The sequence below is a fragment of the Panthera onca genome, chromosome B2, assembly GCF_046562875.1.
Source record: "Panthera onca isolate mPanOnc1 chromosome B2, mPanOnc1 haplotype 2, whole genome shotgun sequence".
Lineage (NCBI taxonomy): Eukaryota > Metazoa > Chordata > Mammalia > Carnivora > Felidae > Panthera > Panthera onca.
Window position 1 is genome coordinate 116244795 of NC_138343.1, and position 17986 is coordinate 116262780.

Below are 17986 nucleotides of genomic sequence, written 5' to 3' on the forward strand. Positions count from 1 at the left end.
GATAATTGTGGGTCAGCTTTGGCAAAGCATTTCTAAAGTTATAGGTACCAGAATATAGAATTTATTTGTAATGTGTCCGTGCCAAAAGAAATCGTTGTTTAAATTACAGCCAAGTTTCATTAGAGTAGACCAGGTCATTCCCCTCCTTTGTGATTGTGTTATATATCAAGCTTACGACCTTTCCCTGTGAAAATGACACTAGGGTTGTCATTTAACAAATATTTACTGAGCCCTAATAGGCTTTATGCTGTGTATACTAGCAGAGAATCACAATATGGTCCCTTCTCTTACAAATTCACTCTTTCCCTTCATTCTCCGGAGTTGGAAACCTGCTTGGGTATAGGAGGAAATGAAAAATTGGGGGCAGCACTATCACTAGGTGATCTCTATGTGAGTTGTTTCTTCCCCTTCCATGTAGTCAGTGAGTGCCCCTTCTCCAGATCTTTAGAGAGATGTCTCCTTAGTGGTGTACGGATGCTCTCATTAATTAAATACCTCCTCTGTGTCAGGCACTGAATGTGGTACCATGAATAAATTACCCAGTTGAATTCTAAGAATCCCATCTTAGAGACAAAAAATGGAATCTCAAAGCAGAGAAGTAGCTCACCTGAAGCCGGAAGCTAGGAAGTGTTTATTTACTAATGGTGATAAAATGGCTTCGCACAAAATAACCAGGATCTGTGAGGATACAATAGGGTTAAAGATGAATATGTACAAACCAAGACTATCACAAAGAGCAGATAATAAGTACTCCAGATTTTGCTGCCAATGCCGCTCGTGGGTACTCTAAGACTTCTTGTGAAATTCTAACTCTAACAAATATAATGCTTCTCTCTGCAGAAGGCCGATGCTGTACGCGTGGTTACATTCACTGGCTGTATGGGAGAAACATACTTTGACAGCAAACCTATAGGGTTATGGAATTTCCGAGAAAAAGAAGGTGACTGCAAAGGATGTACTGTCAGGTTAGTTGAGATGAGGACTCCCCTAAGGTCTGGTCTGTGCTTTACAAAAACTTAATTTTATTGTACGATATTCTGTTATCACGTGGATGATATGGAGCGGGTTGGAAGGGATCGTGACCAGAGGTGACTTACCATGAAGCTGATAAAAGGTCAAATCCTTTCACCCATTTGGGCGAATGGGAGGTGCCTTGGCGGTACTTTAACTGGTCATGTGTGTTTGTAAAATCTACAGGGCAAGGTAGTTTAACCTCAGTCAGTTAAGACTACTGTCTCTTTCCACTCCAACCACCCTTCATGTCTGGCACCAGGACGTTTTGCATATCTGTAGCTATGCTGTCATCATCATTTCTTTTTTCTTAAAGAGAGCTTTCCCTGAACTTGTTAAGCTTCAGGCTTCACAGAGCTTGGACACACTCCACTTATGTTTACAACAAAATGGAGAACCCTGGTACAAATTGATCTCCAACAGGATTTTCCAAATAACACATAGGGTCCTATAAGTGTTTTGAGTGGAAACCCATTGGACTTGAAGAATCTGCTTAAGTGGAGAAGGATAAGAAGGGGCCAAGACAGGATAGGAGAAAGTGCCATAATACACATCACCAATTACAACATAGAGGTTAGGGTGTAGGAATTTATTTATTTATTTACTTATTTACTTACTTATTTATTTTAATGCCTATTTATTTATTTTAATGTTTATTTATTATTTTTGAGAGACAGAGAGGAAAAGAGAGAGAGAAAGAGACAAGGAGGGAGAAAGAATCCCAAGCAGGCTCCATGCTGTCAGCACAGAGCCTGATGTAGGTCTTGATCCCACAAACCCATGAGATCGTGACCTGAGCCGAAATCAAGAGTAGGACCTCAACTGACTGAGCCACCCAAGTGCCCCAGAGTGTAGGAATTTTAAAATTTTAACAAGCATACAAAAGCATGTATAGAGAATAGATATTCTTATATATACCTGAATAGAGGATATAAAACAATGAGCTAGAAATGGAGGATTTCTCAGCATAAATGACTTAGAGCCCAACAATCAAGTGAGCCTATTAAAACTATAAAATTTAAGTCAAATACCTAGAAGCTTAATATACACACATAGCAGCTCAACATCACTAGGTGCTAAGTGGTTCATACTTTTAATTTCCAATTGGAAGGGAACATGCACATTGCCAGGACCCAGATTCCCCATCAGTATAGCAGACTACCATTTTCATCTTAACATCAAGGACTTGTCAATGCAGAACTGAGGGTAGTTTAAAAGCCTAACCATTCATAGTTTAAAGTGGCTGGGTGAATAATCTTCAACAAAATCTCACATGGAATGTTTTCTGTAAAATGTTGTTAATACAACAAAGACAATGAGGCTCACATTAACATTCCTCTACTCACAAATTAACACCAACTTTTCCCTAAACATTTTTTTGGTAAATTTGTAAAAAGGATTCTCAAAAGCCTATCATCAACAATTGTCCATTCAATGCAGTACATATAATGTATTAAGATTATAACATGCATTTAGAAATTCTGCAAAGATCTTGTGCCTTTAGTATATAAAATATTATATTAATTTATATGATTATAATAGTGTGTTAGACTTCTTCATGGAGGAGGTAACATTTGAGGTGGGCCTTGCCCTGGAGTAAGAGTCCAAAGGAGGAGCTGGCAGATAGTAGGTAAAGAGCATTCTAGTTCCAGGGACCAGGGACAGCAAAGGCTGGAAAGCCAGAGTGTTCTTAGGAAGGGACAAGTAGGGGCGCCTGGGTGGCTCAGTCAGTTGAGCATCCGACTTCGGCTCAGGTCATGATCTCATGATCTGTGAGTTCGAGCCCCGCGTCGGGCTCTGTGCTGACAGCTCAGAGCCTGGAGCCTGCTTCAGATTCTGTGTCTCCCTCTCTCTCTGACCCTCCCCCGTTCACGCTGTCTCTCCCTGTCTCAAAAATAAAATAAACATTAAAAAAAAATTTTTTTTTAATAAAAATTAAAAAAAAAAGGAAGGGACAAGTAAACTCTGTTCTGCTTTACAAGTGTGAATTTACTCAGGCAAGATTGGCAAATGGGAGAATGATATCAGTAAGGTGTGGAAGTCATATAAGTTTTGGACAGAGTTCTTTCCAGGGCCACCTGGGTGGCTCAGAGTCCGACTCTTGGTTTTGGCTCAGGTCATGATCTCACAGTGTGTGATTTCGACCCCTGCGTCAGGCTTTGTGCTGACAGTGCAGAGCCTGCGTGGCATTCTCTCTCTTTTCCTCTCTCTCTGCCCTCCTCCCCTGCTTGTGCTCTCTCTCTCTCAAAAGAATAAATAAACTTTAAAACGAAAAGTTCTTCCCAGCATGTAAAAGTTTTGCACGACTGAGCAAAGGCAGCTGAATGTTAAGTCTACCCATGAACTTGCCCTTGGTTTGGCCAAGCACTCTGTCTTGGAAGTTCTCCCCCTCCAGCATTGTGCCTTTTTGCCCCCTCTGTCACTCAGCACCGTCCACCCTTCCTTACATCCCTACTTGCCATCAAATGACTTTCACCTATTCCTTTTAAGGTATAGTTTTATATTTACTGAAATAATTCTTCATTTTAAATATTATAACATAGCTTTTTGAACTAGGCTAATATTTTGATGAATACTGTTATTTTTGTGAGCACTCTGATTATAAAGTTGCATAAGTTTTGAGTGACCCTGCACCAACCCTATTTTTCTGTAAGTCTTGGTATTTGTAGGAATAATTTTTATAGAACTCCCAGTGCCTGGTAGTGTTTTATTTTCAAGAGAACACATATATTTTAACATAAATACCAATCATTCCAGATTTAGACCAGAAACGATTATATGTGGGAGATGTAAAAGCTGAGGCTGTGAGACATAGACTGAGAACATTTTATAGATCTTAGAATGTCCATTTTAGGACTGCTCATTTATTTAGTAGTCAGTAAAAGGATATAATTGTTATGCTTTAGAAAGAATTATCAAAAAGAAAAGAAAAGAGAAAAGAAAAGAAAGAGTCTACCAGGACTATTAAAAAAAAGTATCTTATTTTTCTTAAACTTCTAAAAATCACATTAAAATTAAAACAGAATAAAAACTGTTACAAATATAATATATTTAACTGAATATTGAAACAATGATGAAATGTTAATGTCCTAAACCCCAATATACTTGTAGTTTTATAGTTAACAAGTTACATGTGGAAGAGTGTGTCTGTTCCAAATAGAAAAAAATAATTAGTCCTTAATAAATGACCAGACATCAAAGTTCAAAAGAGAAACAAAAGGCAAGTTAAGAAGCTTAACCTATGTTAATTATAAGAAAAAAATAGTTACTTTTCCTGGTAAATATTCAAAATGAGTAAGAACACTCCAGTATAAAGTTAGTTGTTGAAGTATTATAGACTACACCTGGAAGGATTCGTTTTTCCCCCATCTCAAAGTCACCCATCTAAAGCCAGGCTTACCTGGGTTTGGCCAATAAGTTCAGGGCTGATCTACATCTGTAGGTTTAAAGGTTCTCAGCACAAAACCCTCCCCTGCAGAGTTGCCTTTTACTTGAATAGGGGAATCTTCTAAAGGAATGGAGTAGTAATAGGCCTTAGAAATCATTCACTGATCTAACCCTTTTATCTCAAGGTGACACCTGAAGGGTTAGGGGACTTGTAGCAGGTCCTCACATCAGATTCAAAGGTACCTGCCATTTACTTTGCTATTTTTTTAATTAATATTGAAGGAATTAATAGATTAAGGACATAAGGGTATGAGAGTATAAATATCCCAGAGTTCTTAAACAGCAACAAAAAAAATGTGATATATTTTTTATCCTAATACTTGTTCTGTGTAGTGAGGCTTTATGTTTTTGTTTATTTGTTTAAATTATAAGTGCCAGGGCATTGGCTCAAAGCGTCCAGAAAACTGTCAACAGTGACCCCCTCCCCCCACCGCCAACACTTTTCAGACTGTCAATGGTAGCATGGCAGCTTTAATGCAAAACCCTAGGCTTCAAGAACTCAAGGAACTTCTCCTTACTAGATTCTACACAACAGTCTCTTATCTCTAATGCAGTGCTCCAGAAATTAGCAGGCTTGTTGTAATGATGAAGAAAGACCCAATCACAGCCAATTTATTCACTACCAATTATACTGTTTATTAATAGACTAATTGAGCTCCTCATACTTTTAGTTAACACTTTGCCGGAGTATTGAAAAGCATCTTTTAAGTTTACATTAGGAAAAAAATGTATGACATCATCTGATCTTATTCTAAATTAGATATAACTTAAAATTACAAAGGCCAGACCATGCAAGACACAGTAAAGACTCTTCCCTTCTTTTTTGTCTTCATTTTTATTTCTCTGTGGTCCAGGAACAGAGAGAAAGCCAACTCAACTAAAATATGTAACAGTTCTTCTTTCACAAGCCAATTAATGTTTGTACACTGCTGGTTTTATCATTAGCCAAGATTTCGTGCAAATAATATTCTAGACTCTGGTTATTTTACGATGACATTGCTATAATATTTCTCAATATCTCCCCTCTATCCTCAAGTTAATACAGCACTCCAATTTCAGAGATTCAAGCAGATGCTAATATGCCAATATTTAAAGTTTTAAAAAATCTCCACAATTTGAGACTTAATCTGTAACAACACCATTAGGTTGATCGATAGATGATAAATAACTTTGCATTTGAAAAAGAAATGATTCTAAGTGTCATATTTACAAGGATTATCTTAGATATTTCTTAATGATTCGACCAATATTGATATAATATATATTCTCTGTGAAGCAATTTGCTATACTAAAATCTCTTTCATTGCACATATGAGATTCTACTATGAGCTGTGTCATACTAGGTGCCGAGTTTGTGACTGACATAAAGCCTGGCCCATTATCTCTAGCTGGTCTCATATGGCTTGCATTCTAGTGAAGAACACAGAAAAACACACACTGAAATAGATAGAGGCATCCCTTATAGTCTGAATCTAATTTGTCCCAGAAAAACCTATTAGATAGCAATAATTTAGAGAGTAGAGACATTTATTCCATTATGTTTTGTTTTTCTTATAACTGTAAGTTTGTATTTCTGACCACCTTCACCCATTGCGCCCAACCCCCCCATCATGTTATGTATATGAGATATGTAATAACACGTTCTCAGTCTATCCAAAACCCCACCTGTTCACACCACTAAGATACACTTAAATGCCACCATAACTTTCCACCAAGTATTTCAGTAAAACATAAAGCATTTAAAACATCAATAACTTATTTATTGAACACCAGATAAAGTCCAGGTAAGAGGTGATTGCTACTTGGTCTAGAATGGTGGCAGTAGAGGTGGAGAGAAATAGAAGGATTGAAGATTTATTTGGGATGGTTTCTGTCCTGGAACAGCTCACAATTGAGTCTCAGAAGACAATTTGATGTATTGAATACTGATGGGTGAAACAGATATTGATTCATGTGAAATGTCTCTCTTCAGTCCTCAGGTAGAAGATAGTGAAGGGACTATTCAGTTTGATGGAGAAGGGTACGCATTGGTCAGCCGCCCCATTCGTTGGTACCCCAACATCTCAACTGTCATGTTCAAGTTCAGAACATTTTCTTCAAGTGCTCTCCTGATGTACCTTGCCACACGAGACCTGGTAAAGACATGCACAGCTGATTTTCCATGATTGATCATTTGTTTGCCTCTTTCCATAGGATTCCAATACAATTATCAGTTATTGTTAAATTATCAATTATTATTCAAAGAATTCAGGGACGGCTGTGTGACAGCCAAGAGTGGGTGATGCAGATAGAACTTATATATTTTCATTGATAAATTCAATTACAGATGCAATATAATTATTACTTATTTTCAATATAGTTCCCTATATAATCCTTTAAGAGAAGCACCCAGTAAAGATTCCTGCAGTATGGAATCATGCAGCAGCAAAACTACTGCTTTAGTCTTCTAAACACCTAAGCTGAAAGGTGGTACTAAATGTCCTCCTTGTTTTTCTAAGTCAATATCTCTTAGTAAATTCTTCCAGGGAACATATCTTTTAGTTGGCTTAATATGTTTTCATAGGAACCTCCTTCATTCTTCTGTCATAAAAGGATATGCCCTAGTAATTGGTTTTGACCATTGACACCATGATATCACACCCACCAACATTCACAAAATACTAGTACCAATTCTGTTTCTAAAACGGATGTCACTGGGGCGCCTGGGTGGCGCAGTCGGTTGAGCGTCCGACTTCAGCCAGGTCACGATCTCGCGGTCCGTGAGTTCGAGCCCCGCGTCGGGCTCTGGGCTGATGGCTCGGAGCCTGGAGCCTGTTTCCGATTCTGTGTCTCCCTCTCTCTCTGCCCCTCCCCCGTTCATGCTCTGTCTGTCTCTCTCTGTCCCAAAAATAAATAAAAAACGTTGAAAAAAATTTAAAAAAAAAAAAAAAAAACGGATGTCACTTATGGATCAACACATTTAGCGACTTAGCCATAAGGCCCTATTATAAACCCCACAAAGAAAGTGAATACTCATGTTTCGCTGCGTATCTAATCACTGATATATTTTTACTTCATCATAGAAAGATTTCATGAGTGTAGAACTCACCGATGGGCATGTAAAAGTCAGCTATGATCTGGGTTCAGGAATGGCTTCCGTTGTTAGCAATCAAAACCATAATGATGGGAAATGGAAATCCTTCACCCTGTCAAGAATTCAGAAACAAGGTGAGTTTCTATGGTAATAATGCACTGTGAGCCTTAATCATGCTATCCAACGTTCCCATGTATCTAATCATGAGGAAGACCCTGTCTGTAATTTTAGGTACTCACAAATTCTGTGAAAATTGGATACACTCATCTCTTTGGCTTAGATGATAGGTGACTTGGGTTACACATGACTGATTGAAGAGGCAAATGGTTCTCTGTCATTTTCTTTGAACATTGAAAGCTTAATTTGAAAACATCAAACTATCTTACAACTTGTAAAATTATATCCTGTAGTAGGTTTGAAAAGGTTGTGTGCTTGTCTTTCCTTCTTATTTTACCAAGATGTTTCCTTTAGAGCAACTCACATGTGCAATTTGTAAGGGTGGTGGCACAGTTACAAGTTCTTTACTTTTTAAAAAGGCCAAATATTTGTATGTGTGCAAGTAAATAATCGAATAACAATAATGTAACCTCTTTATAGTTCAGGAACTCTTTCAACATTTTTTTCATTTGCTGATTTGAGCAGGTATTTTGTTCTGGTGTTAGAGAAAGGGAAACGTAGGCTCAAACTTACATGTGGTCAGAGACGTATATATGTAAGATCTCATAAGCAAGATAGAAATCCAAGTCTCTTAGGTCTTAGTGTGCTGCTACTGTTATTTAAGTATAATTCCCCTCACTCTGTGTACTATAGCATTACCAATATCTGCAAATGGAACTTTGATACTTCTGTTTATAAAATTAAACCTAATTAGTTTTCATTGTGCCAATGTGATATGTCATGAGAATTTCGGTTTAACTTTGCACCATTCTTCATTCCTGTGTTTAACAAATATCTGGCAAGCACACACCGCAAAGGAACTGCATAAGTATTGCATAAGAACTGAGTGAGGTCTGTCACAAGTCCTTGCCTTCAAGGAACTTGCACTCTAACGGGGGAGATAGGCAAGTAAATCAATGGTGAGAAAAGCTAATTGCTGTGTCAAAATAGGTATAGTAGATGGAGACTCCTGGGTGGCTCAGTCGGCTACGCGTCCAGCTCTTGATTTTGGCCGAGGTCATGATCTCAAGGTTCATGATTTCAACCTGGGAGTCAGGCTCCGCGCTGACAGTGAGGAGCCTGCTTGTATTCTTTCTCTCTCTCTGTGCCTCTCCGACTTGCATGTTCTCTCTCGCTCTCTCAAAAATAAATAAATGAACTTAAAAAAAAAAAAGTATAGTAGGCTAGGAATCTCAGGAGAGAGATGTTTAAGTCACACAGAGAGGTTGGCAAATGCCCTGAGGCACGAGCAGGAGTTGAGAACTTCACTGGATGGACAGCACCTTTGGACACTTCAGAGAGGTGAATGTTGTGTGAGAGCCTAGAGGCCTCAGAGAGCATCATACATCATCAGACATCAGTTTCCAGTTGCTCTTCCTTGTAATATGGAGGTCTGGAGAAACTCCTCAGTTGGAACAAAACCTGGTTTGTGCTTATATAAGTTGCAGTACTGCCGTATACATTGTTTCAGCATAAAAGAGGCACAGTGCACATTTGCATGGGGGAGGCTCTGCATAATACTTAAGAAGAGTGTTTTACTCTGTTTGACCCAACATTTCCCAAACTTCTACGATCACTAAAATCTTTCCATTTATGCAAGACTAGCATTCTGCTGAACACGATTTGGGAAAGGCTTTAGTTAATGTCGAGGAGCAAGAATTTCCCATCCCTTTCTGGGTCCTTCTAGCTGGACCTAAGAATCAAATTGACGTGAGACAGATTAACAGGACAAAATCCGATTTGATCGTGTACATGCAGGGAATCCACACACACATGGAAATTCCAAAGACAGGCAAAATGAAGTATATGTGTCATTGTGAACTGAGAAGAAGGTAGGGGTCTAGGACTTCAAAGGGAAGAATGCAATTTACAGGAAGATAAAAAGAAAGGGTGGGGGAGGGGGTAAATGTTTCCTGAATAAATGTTTGTTGAGCCACTCAGAAACAATGGCACACCAAAGACTTTGATCAGACAGGCCTTGCTAGGTTCCTCTCTCTGTCAACTACACCTAGTTCACAGTGCAATGTCATTATCTGTGGTGATAGTGCTCTTCTGGGAGCAGGTCCTCTATCTAAATTCTTCTCAGCAGTGTGGGGGAGGAAAAGGGCTTTTCCTGAATCAACCGGGTTTTGGTTGCTTTTTTCCTACAAGTATTGATTTAAATCCCAGCTAGATAACATACAGTACAATATTAGTTTCAGGTATAGAACTTAGTCATCACTTACATCCAATACCTGGATGTGAGTACTTGTGCTTATCACAAGTACCTTCCTTAATACCCATCATATATTTAACCCATTCCCCTACCTGCCTCCCTTCCAGTAACCCTCAGTTCTCTACAGTTAAGAGTCTGTTTTATGGTTTATCTTTTTTCCCCTTTGTTCCTTTGTTTCTTAAATTCCACATATGAATGAAATCATATGGTATTTGTCTTTCTCATACGGTATTTGACTTATTTCACTTCGCATAATACACTCTAGCTCCATCCACATCACTGAAAATGGTTTTGATTGTTTGTTTAAAAAAAATTTAAATGTGTTTATTTTTGAGAGAGGGAGAGAGAGAGAGTGTGTGCACCAGCATAGGAGGGGCAGAGAGAAAGAGGCAAAGAGAGAAACCCAAGCAGGCTCTGTGCTGACAGCACAAAGCCTGACATGAGGCTTACTCCCACGAACTATGAGATCATTCCCTGAGTCAAACTCAAGATTCAGACATTTAACCAACTGAGCCACCCAGGAGCCCTGGTTTTGATTGCTTTTTAGCTCACACTAGTCTTCGTATATAAGTGGCTCATCTTGGAGTAGCCTGAACTTGGCCACTATAGTTACTACAAGTAGATCCATAGCCTAACAGGATGTATGTTGCCAAAAAATTTATGAAATGAGGCTAGAGAGATAACAGATCCAGTTCATAAAAGGCCTTATGAATTTCAACTTTATCCTAAAAGCTGTAGGGAACTACTAAGAGTTTTAATCTAAAATGTGACACCATCAGATTTGTGCTTTAGTAAAGTTCCCACGGAAAACTTTAAAGGGTAGATATCTGACAGTTTCAGGGGCTGCTGCAGTCCGCAGTAAACCAGGTGAACAGTGAGGAGAATGAAAGCATAAGAATGGAGAGGAAAGAGTAGAAATGAAAGATGTCAAGCATTTTAAAATCAAGGAGCTTTATTTATGATATACTCAACATGGAGGCTAAATATTTTAAAAAGGGACATCAAGAATAATTCCTTCCTTTTTCTTAAACAACAAAACATATTTTAGTGCCATGTACCAAGCTATTGGATACAAAAAAAAAAGAATAGGTTTTCTAGAAAAGATGCTGGATTCTATTTTGGACATATTGTATGAAAGGTACTCTTAATATCTTGAGCAGCCTAGGGAAGCTGTGTAATTGGCAGGCAATCAGTTATGTGTACCTGAGGTTTCACAGAGCTCTAGGAGAGATGGGCAGCTTGGAGTCATTATCATGTCATTAATAGTTGTAGCTGAATAGAGATGAGAAAAACCACGCAGCCATTTCTAGAGTGAGAGGATCCAAAGCCCTGAAGCACACAGCAGTGTCGAAGGGGTATAATAAAGGCAGACTCCACAAAGGAGGCTGTAAAGAAATAATCCGAGAAAGGAGAAATAAGGAAGAGAAATTTTCAGAAGATCAAACTGAAGGCAGAGTGACCAATTAGGTTCAATAATAGTCCGGGCAGGAGATGTATGATGACTTGAAATAAGAGCTACAGTGGAATTTGACACTAGAGAAATGCAAAATAAATCCACAGTGTGATACCATCGTATAGTTATTAGAATGCCTACAGTTACAAAGACTGAACATACCCAGGGCTGGCAAGAATGGAGAGTAACTGGAGCTCCTATACCCTGCTGAAGAGGATGGAAAATGGGCAGCCGCATTGGTAACTGGGTTGGCAGTTTCTTAATAGGTTAAATATATACCTACTATATGAACCAGCCATTCCACTCCTAAGTATCCACGCAAGACGCATGAAGCATATTTCCATACGAAGACCTTTACCAGAATGTCCATAGCGTCTTTCTTTGTGGGCCTCAAAAAACAGAACACTAAATCAGCTGTTAACAGGTTAATAGATATACAAATTGTTACATAGCCCACACAATGGAATACTATTTAGCAATAAAAATAGTGAGCTAGTAATCTGCACACAAAATGGATGGATATCAAAATAAATATTGCTAGTGAAAGAAGGCATACATAAAAAAAGTTATGTCAAATATATAGAAAACACAAATGAACCTATAGTCTCAGAAAACAGAGGCTACATGAGAATTAGGTTGGGTAGGGAGGCACAGGAAGGAAGGATAACAAAGAGGCATAAGGAAACTTTTGGGGTGATGGATATGTTCACTTTTTTTGTTTTTAGTGTGGTGATGGTTTCCCAGATGTATACATGTGTAAAAACCTGTAAAATGTACACTTCAAACATAAGCAACTTCTATTGTGTCAATTATAGTTTGGTAAAACTTTAAAAAAAAAATAAGGTAGATATTAGAGTTATTTAGGAGATGAAATTAGCAGGACTCTTGGTTGATTAGATGTGGAATAGCAAGGAGACAGTCAGCATGAGTCTCTAATTTAGGAGATTGGGTGGGGGTCATAGTGCCACCAAATAAATAATAAGGATTTTTGGGTAAAAAGATAATCATTTTGATTTGGAATGTGTTTAGTTTGAAGTACCGAGAAGATATACAGATGATTATGTCTCATCTGTTGAATGTGGATTTCTAGGCAAAATCAGGTCCAGACATATATATTTTTGAGTTGTCAACGTAAAGTAAGTAGATATAAACTGGAGGTTCCCTGGATAACTAAAACCCAAGAAGCGGCCAGATGGAGACGCATTAGGGAACATAACACTTCAGAAATATTCAAAGAAATAATCCCAAAGAAGGAAATCACGAATGAGGTTGGAAAGGTACAAGAACCTGGAGAAAGGTTGTCTGTCACTAGGAAAGCCAAAAGAGGCAATTCCCTAGAAGGAAGGAAATGTTAACATCAAAAACTGCATAGATGTGGATTAAGATAAGGACCAAAAGACCCTACTGAGTTTGGATGCAGGGAGGTCCCTGCAGATCTGAGAACAACTGAAATCCAAGGAGTAGTGGGATCAGAATTGAAATAAGCCTTCAGCAACGTGGGTCATCCCTCCTTTTCAGTGACCAGATTAGTTGTTTATATGAATTATTCTCAACTAGTTTATAAATGCACCCTCCCTTGAAATTGAGACACACTCTTTCAGGTGGCATTCCCCACCTGGCCTTGACAGTCACTTAGTAGAACCACAGTCACCACTAGAAGTGTGTCATATCCCTGAAGTACACTGATATAAACACAAGATTGAGAACAATCATTTAGATTTCAACCTAAGAGAGAGAAGAAAGGAATAGCCAAAGTAACAATTCATTTGCCACAACTCAGCATTGATTATAAAATACTTGCTAAGCCCCTACTCTTTGTCTCGTATTTAATAAAACCCTTATTTCCCTGCTTACCCATAAATGATGTTTGGACTCATCAACTCTGAAATTTTATGTTAATAGCTATTCTGTAAGGGAAAGAAATAGGGCAGGACATGAAAGCAAGTGTTAGCATTTCATAGCAGAACCCACTTCGTTGCTATCACTCATGAAGGAGAGAGTAAAGCTCTTCCTTTAACTCAGTAAAAATATGCCGCCCTATGCCTCTCTGCTGGAGTTAACACTTGGGCCAGTGAGTTTCAATTCAATGTCTTTCTGCTCTTTAATCAGTTTTTCTTAGAATGGTTTCTAAAAATGCATATATTCATTCAGGGATACGGAGGAAAACTACCGCCAGTCAGTGGCTTGCCTGTGATAGAGAGGGAGAATTTCATTTTCACAGACACCATTAAAATATGCACCCGATCTGTGGAAAGAGGCTATTTTCATGTTCCAGTCAACAGCTCCATATGAAAACTTCTTTGCTGATCTGGATAAAAAGGAATGTGCATGAAAAAGTCTTGAAAATGGTTTTATAATTTTTTTTTATTTTAGCCACCATCTGATCAAAAAGTTATATGTGTATAAAATTAATATGGTATGTGAAAGTAATTCAGTTTTTATATTTTGATTTGCTGAATATTTTTAATAGGACAGTTACTCAGTCGGTGTTTTTTATTGTCTGTTTATTTTGAAAAAACTCTGCTTTAAGGATTTGAGGTATTAATAGGTTTGGTATTTCTTTTGATCATGTTTTAAATTTTATTTATTTATTTTGAGAGAGAGAGAGAAAGAGAGAGGGAGAGAGAGAATCCCAAGTAGGCTCTGTACAGGGCTTGAACTCTCAAACCCTGAAACCATGACCTGAGCCAAAGCCGAGAGTCGGAGACCCAACTGACTGAGCCACCTAGGTATCCCTGTCATTATTTTTTTTTTAATTTTTTTTAACATTTATTTATTTTTGAGACAGAGACAGAGCATGAACGGGGGAGGGTCAGAGAGAAAGGGAGACACAGAATCGGAAGCAGGCTCCAGGCTCTGAACCGTCAGCCCAGAGCCCCACGCGGGGCTCGAACTCACGGACTGTGAGATCGTGACCTGAGCTGAAGTTGGACGCTTAACCGACTGAGCCACCAGGCACCCCTCCCTGTCATTATTTAATAGGGCAATTATGTTTGTTTTTATTGAAGATACTTCCTTTTGGAATGAAAGGGCTACAGATTACAATGGAATTTTAGAGTTTGATATTTTTCTTTGTTTTTCAAAAAAGTACTATTCTAAAAGTTATGAGTTAAGGGAAAATAATAATGTTCCATGGTCAAATAAATTTGAGAAATACTTCTTGCTCAATGTCCCCCAATTGGAGCATTACATTGAACATTAGTATGTCAGAAGATCTGGGCAGTCATAAAATTAAAATATATGTTTAATTTGCTTAACCCAATGTTTGTCATATTTATTTGAGCCAGGAACATCCAGGAAACTAGCGTTCCCAAGAATAAACATTTAGAAATGCCCTTATAATCCACTGGTTTAAATAGCCATTTTCAGACCCTTGCTAATTCAGATCCAATATCAGGCGAAGATTTAGAGGCTGAATCTTTCATGTTAATGAACTGATGCCTCAGTATGCATCAAGGGTCCAAAATATATGAAGCAGTTAAAGGCTAGGCCTAAGCAAATATTATGGTGAGAAAGCACATAATTCAGAAAGAGCCTAGCCTCCTCGTCAGAATGAAGGGGAGAAAATCAATGAGATAAGGGGTTCCCATCTGCTTTCTGAACAAAACAGACTAAACAGAGAAGTCCCTCTCTTCTTTCCTTTGTCAGGCTATTATTTTTAAGCCCTCTTTGTGGATAGTTTAATACTTTATTTTATTGATGTCATTGCTTCTGCGATTATTCAATAGATATACGTGGTCCAAATGCTTGGGAAAGTCAATGTTAATTTGAGAATTAAAGTAAATTTATCCTGAAGTAACAGTGATAATACAGACATGGTTCGTCTCGCTCAAGTAAGACTTTCTCTCTCCTTTACAGCCAACATATCAATTGTAGATATAGATACTAACCAGGAGGAGAACCTAGCAACTTTATCTTCTGGAAACAACTTTGGTCTTGACTTGAAAGCAGATGACAAAATATATTTTGGTGGTCTGCCAACACTGAGAAACTTGAGGTAATGTAGTGTATATTTAGAGCTAAGGATTAAGTTTTAATTAAATGGCCACCCTGCTCACTGGAGTTCTGCAGTTTAATTACAACAGGAATGTCGCATAACCTTTAGTTGCAGAAAGGCTTAATTAAAAAAAAAAAAAAATCATGTTACATGTTAGAACAACACCAGGATTTAGACGCCCAAGGATTAATTGGATATCTTTGTTGAAGAGATGGATGGAAATCACTATTTCCCTCATATTCACCTGATGAAAAGAATTGTAAAAGTAATTAAAGGTGGAAACTAGAGTTGAATGTGCGTCTTGTAATTGCTCTTCTCCTCGCACATTCACTGCAGATCATGGCACACTGACATTGCTTAGTGTTCTAAAAATCAGTCAGTGTTCCAGAATACTGTGAGTATAACCTATTTTGTTGCTAAGCATTAGCATACTAATGCTATGTTGGAGCTTTCCCATATGTCTAATGCTAAAGCTGTATTAGTTATTCTTGTGTCCCTGCCAACATTTTTTTTAATTTCACACATGTTTTTTAGATAGCAGGATGGAGAGATATAATTAACTCATAGTTTAGTTCAAAAAATAAACTCAAGAAACTAAAAAAATCTCAGGAAATATTTCATGTGTATTTAATTAATTTACTGCTTGTTATAAAACATCTCATAAGAAAAAAGAGTTATAAAGCACTTGGTGCTCAATAAATGTTAATTGAGTTTAATTAGAACGGAATGAATTGACTTGGTTAAACCGTAAGAACTTACTATAAATACAGACTACCTCGTTTTTAATTTTTGTTTTGTTTAGTTGGCTTGTTAGTTTTTAATGGTTATAAAAGTCCTATCGTGGTGTTTCTTCTCTTATTTTTTTTAAAGTTTATTTATTTTGGGGAGAGACAGAGACGGTGTGAGTGAGGGAGAAGTGGAGAGAAAGGGAGCGAGAGAGAGAGAGAGAGAGAGAGAGAGAATCCCAAGCAGGCTCTGCACTGACAGTGTGGTGGCTTGAACTCGTGAACCATGAGATCATGACCTGAGCCAAAACCAGGAGTCAGACACTGAACCGACTGAGCCACCCAGGCACCCCTTGGTGTGTCTTCTCTTAAAAGACGCATTATGATTGGAGGGATTCTCAGAATAACTGAGAAATATGGTAGTCACTTGTTTTTGAATTTCCCAAACGAGCGGTGCAATTTCAATCTCGTTTTATGATAGCTAGCATACAGACTGAGTTTTACTCTTCTCCCTATACCTATATTCATGGACCAAGCAACTAAATACCAGCCTTTCAAGAGTATAAGTTGGTAAGCTTCATGGGGCTTCATTCTGCATTCATCCACATTACGATATACTTGTGTTAAGCATGTACACTTACAGTGTCTGGTCAGAAAAACTCATTGCAGATCAAATGCGTTTGGACTGTGACATGGTCATTACTCAAATATCTGTTATTGTCAAGTGTTCGCTGAGAATCTACTATGCGCCAGGCACTGTATAAATGCAGATCCGACAGTTGCTTCAGTCTAAGATTTATTTTGCAAGATCATTAACTAAATTCCCTATGAGTGAATTAAATATAGCCAAAATAAGGCTATCAAGATGTAGCTTTATGTATTCTAGGGATGACTTGGTTTTAATTACCATAAAGTGATTTTAGGAATTACCTATAAAGGTATATTTGTTAGCTATATTGAGATAGGTTTATACATTCATTTTCAGACTGCATATTTAATAAATCTGTGTCACTAAAATGTTTTTACTTGCTCAGTACAGCATTTTATAATTATGGTATTTCTATGGTAAGGTACATTATCCCCATACAATCTTTAGACATATATGTGTGAGTAAGCAAGGAGCTTTGCATTCTTAGTTTGCTGTTACTTTGCCCACAGACAGGATCTTAATATGGTAAAGTTCAAAAGATGAGGTAAACATAAATTATTTTTACATATATTAAGTTCAAGCTCATCGAGAGGCAATATTTATCAACAACTCATGAATACTACAGCATAGCAATGTTTGCGCATAACAGATTAAAATTAGTATTTTAAATTTGTATTTCAAAATAAACGTTAAAAAAAATTGAAAAAAAGAAAAAGAAAAAGGGGTGCCTGGGTGGCTCAGTTGGTTAAGCATCTGACTTCGATCCAGGTCATGATCTCACAGTTTGTGAGTTCGAGCCCCACATTGGGCTCTGTGCTGATGGCTCAGAGTGTGGAGCCTGCTTCGGATTCTGTCTGCCTCTCTCTCTTCCCCTCCCCCACTCATGCTCTGTCTCTCTCCCTCAAAAATAAACGTTAAAAAAAAATTTTTGAAAAAACATTTGTACTTCAAAATAAACATTTCCCATAGAATAGTGTGGAAAGAAAATGGTCATCTTTGGATTCGAATTTCACAGGGGTCAAGGGCATATGTCTGTTTCCTGTTCTGTTGGTTTTTCACATTCCCTTCTTTTTAAGATTGCCATGTGATACTTTTTAAAAAGACTTATGATTAAAGTGTATTGTTTTACTAAATGAAAATGCAATTGCAAGTAAATTGTGTTTGTTTGTTTTTTTTTTCTCTTCCCTTTGACCTAGTATGAAAGCAAGGTAAAACTTAAATTATGCATGCCTTCTTCAAGTGCATGGGTTGGGTAAATGT

The 17986-nt window shown here is 37.8% G+C and overlaps 1 protein-coding gene across 2 annotated transcripts in view; it reads left to right on the top strand.

Annotated features, from left to right (window-relative positions):
• The window catches only part of LAMA2 (laminin subunit alpha 2), a 613797-nt gene that overhangs the window by 546996 nt on the left and 48815 nt on the right, over positions 1-17986 (top strand). The window contains exons 50-54 of one of the 2 annotated variants that reach the window (XM_078447300.2): positions 841-965; positions 6431-6593; positions 7521-7665; positions 15214-15352; positions 17923-17934. In XM_078447300.2, coding sequence (XP_078303426.2) covers positions 841-965; positions 6431-6593; positions 7521-7665; positions 15214-15352; positions 17923-17934 — 584 coding nt within the window. The remainder of the gene's footprint in view (positions 1-840; positions 966-6430; positions 6594-7520; positions 7666-15213; positions 15353-17922; positions 17935-17986) is intronic. The other variant, XM_078447301.2, reaches the window with a different exon arrangement.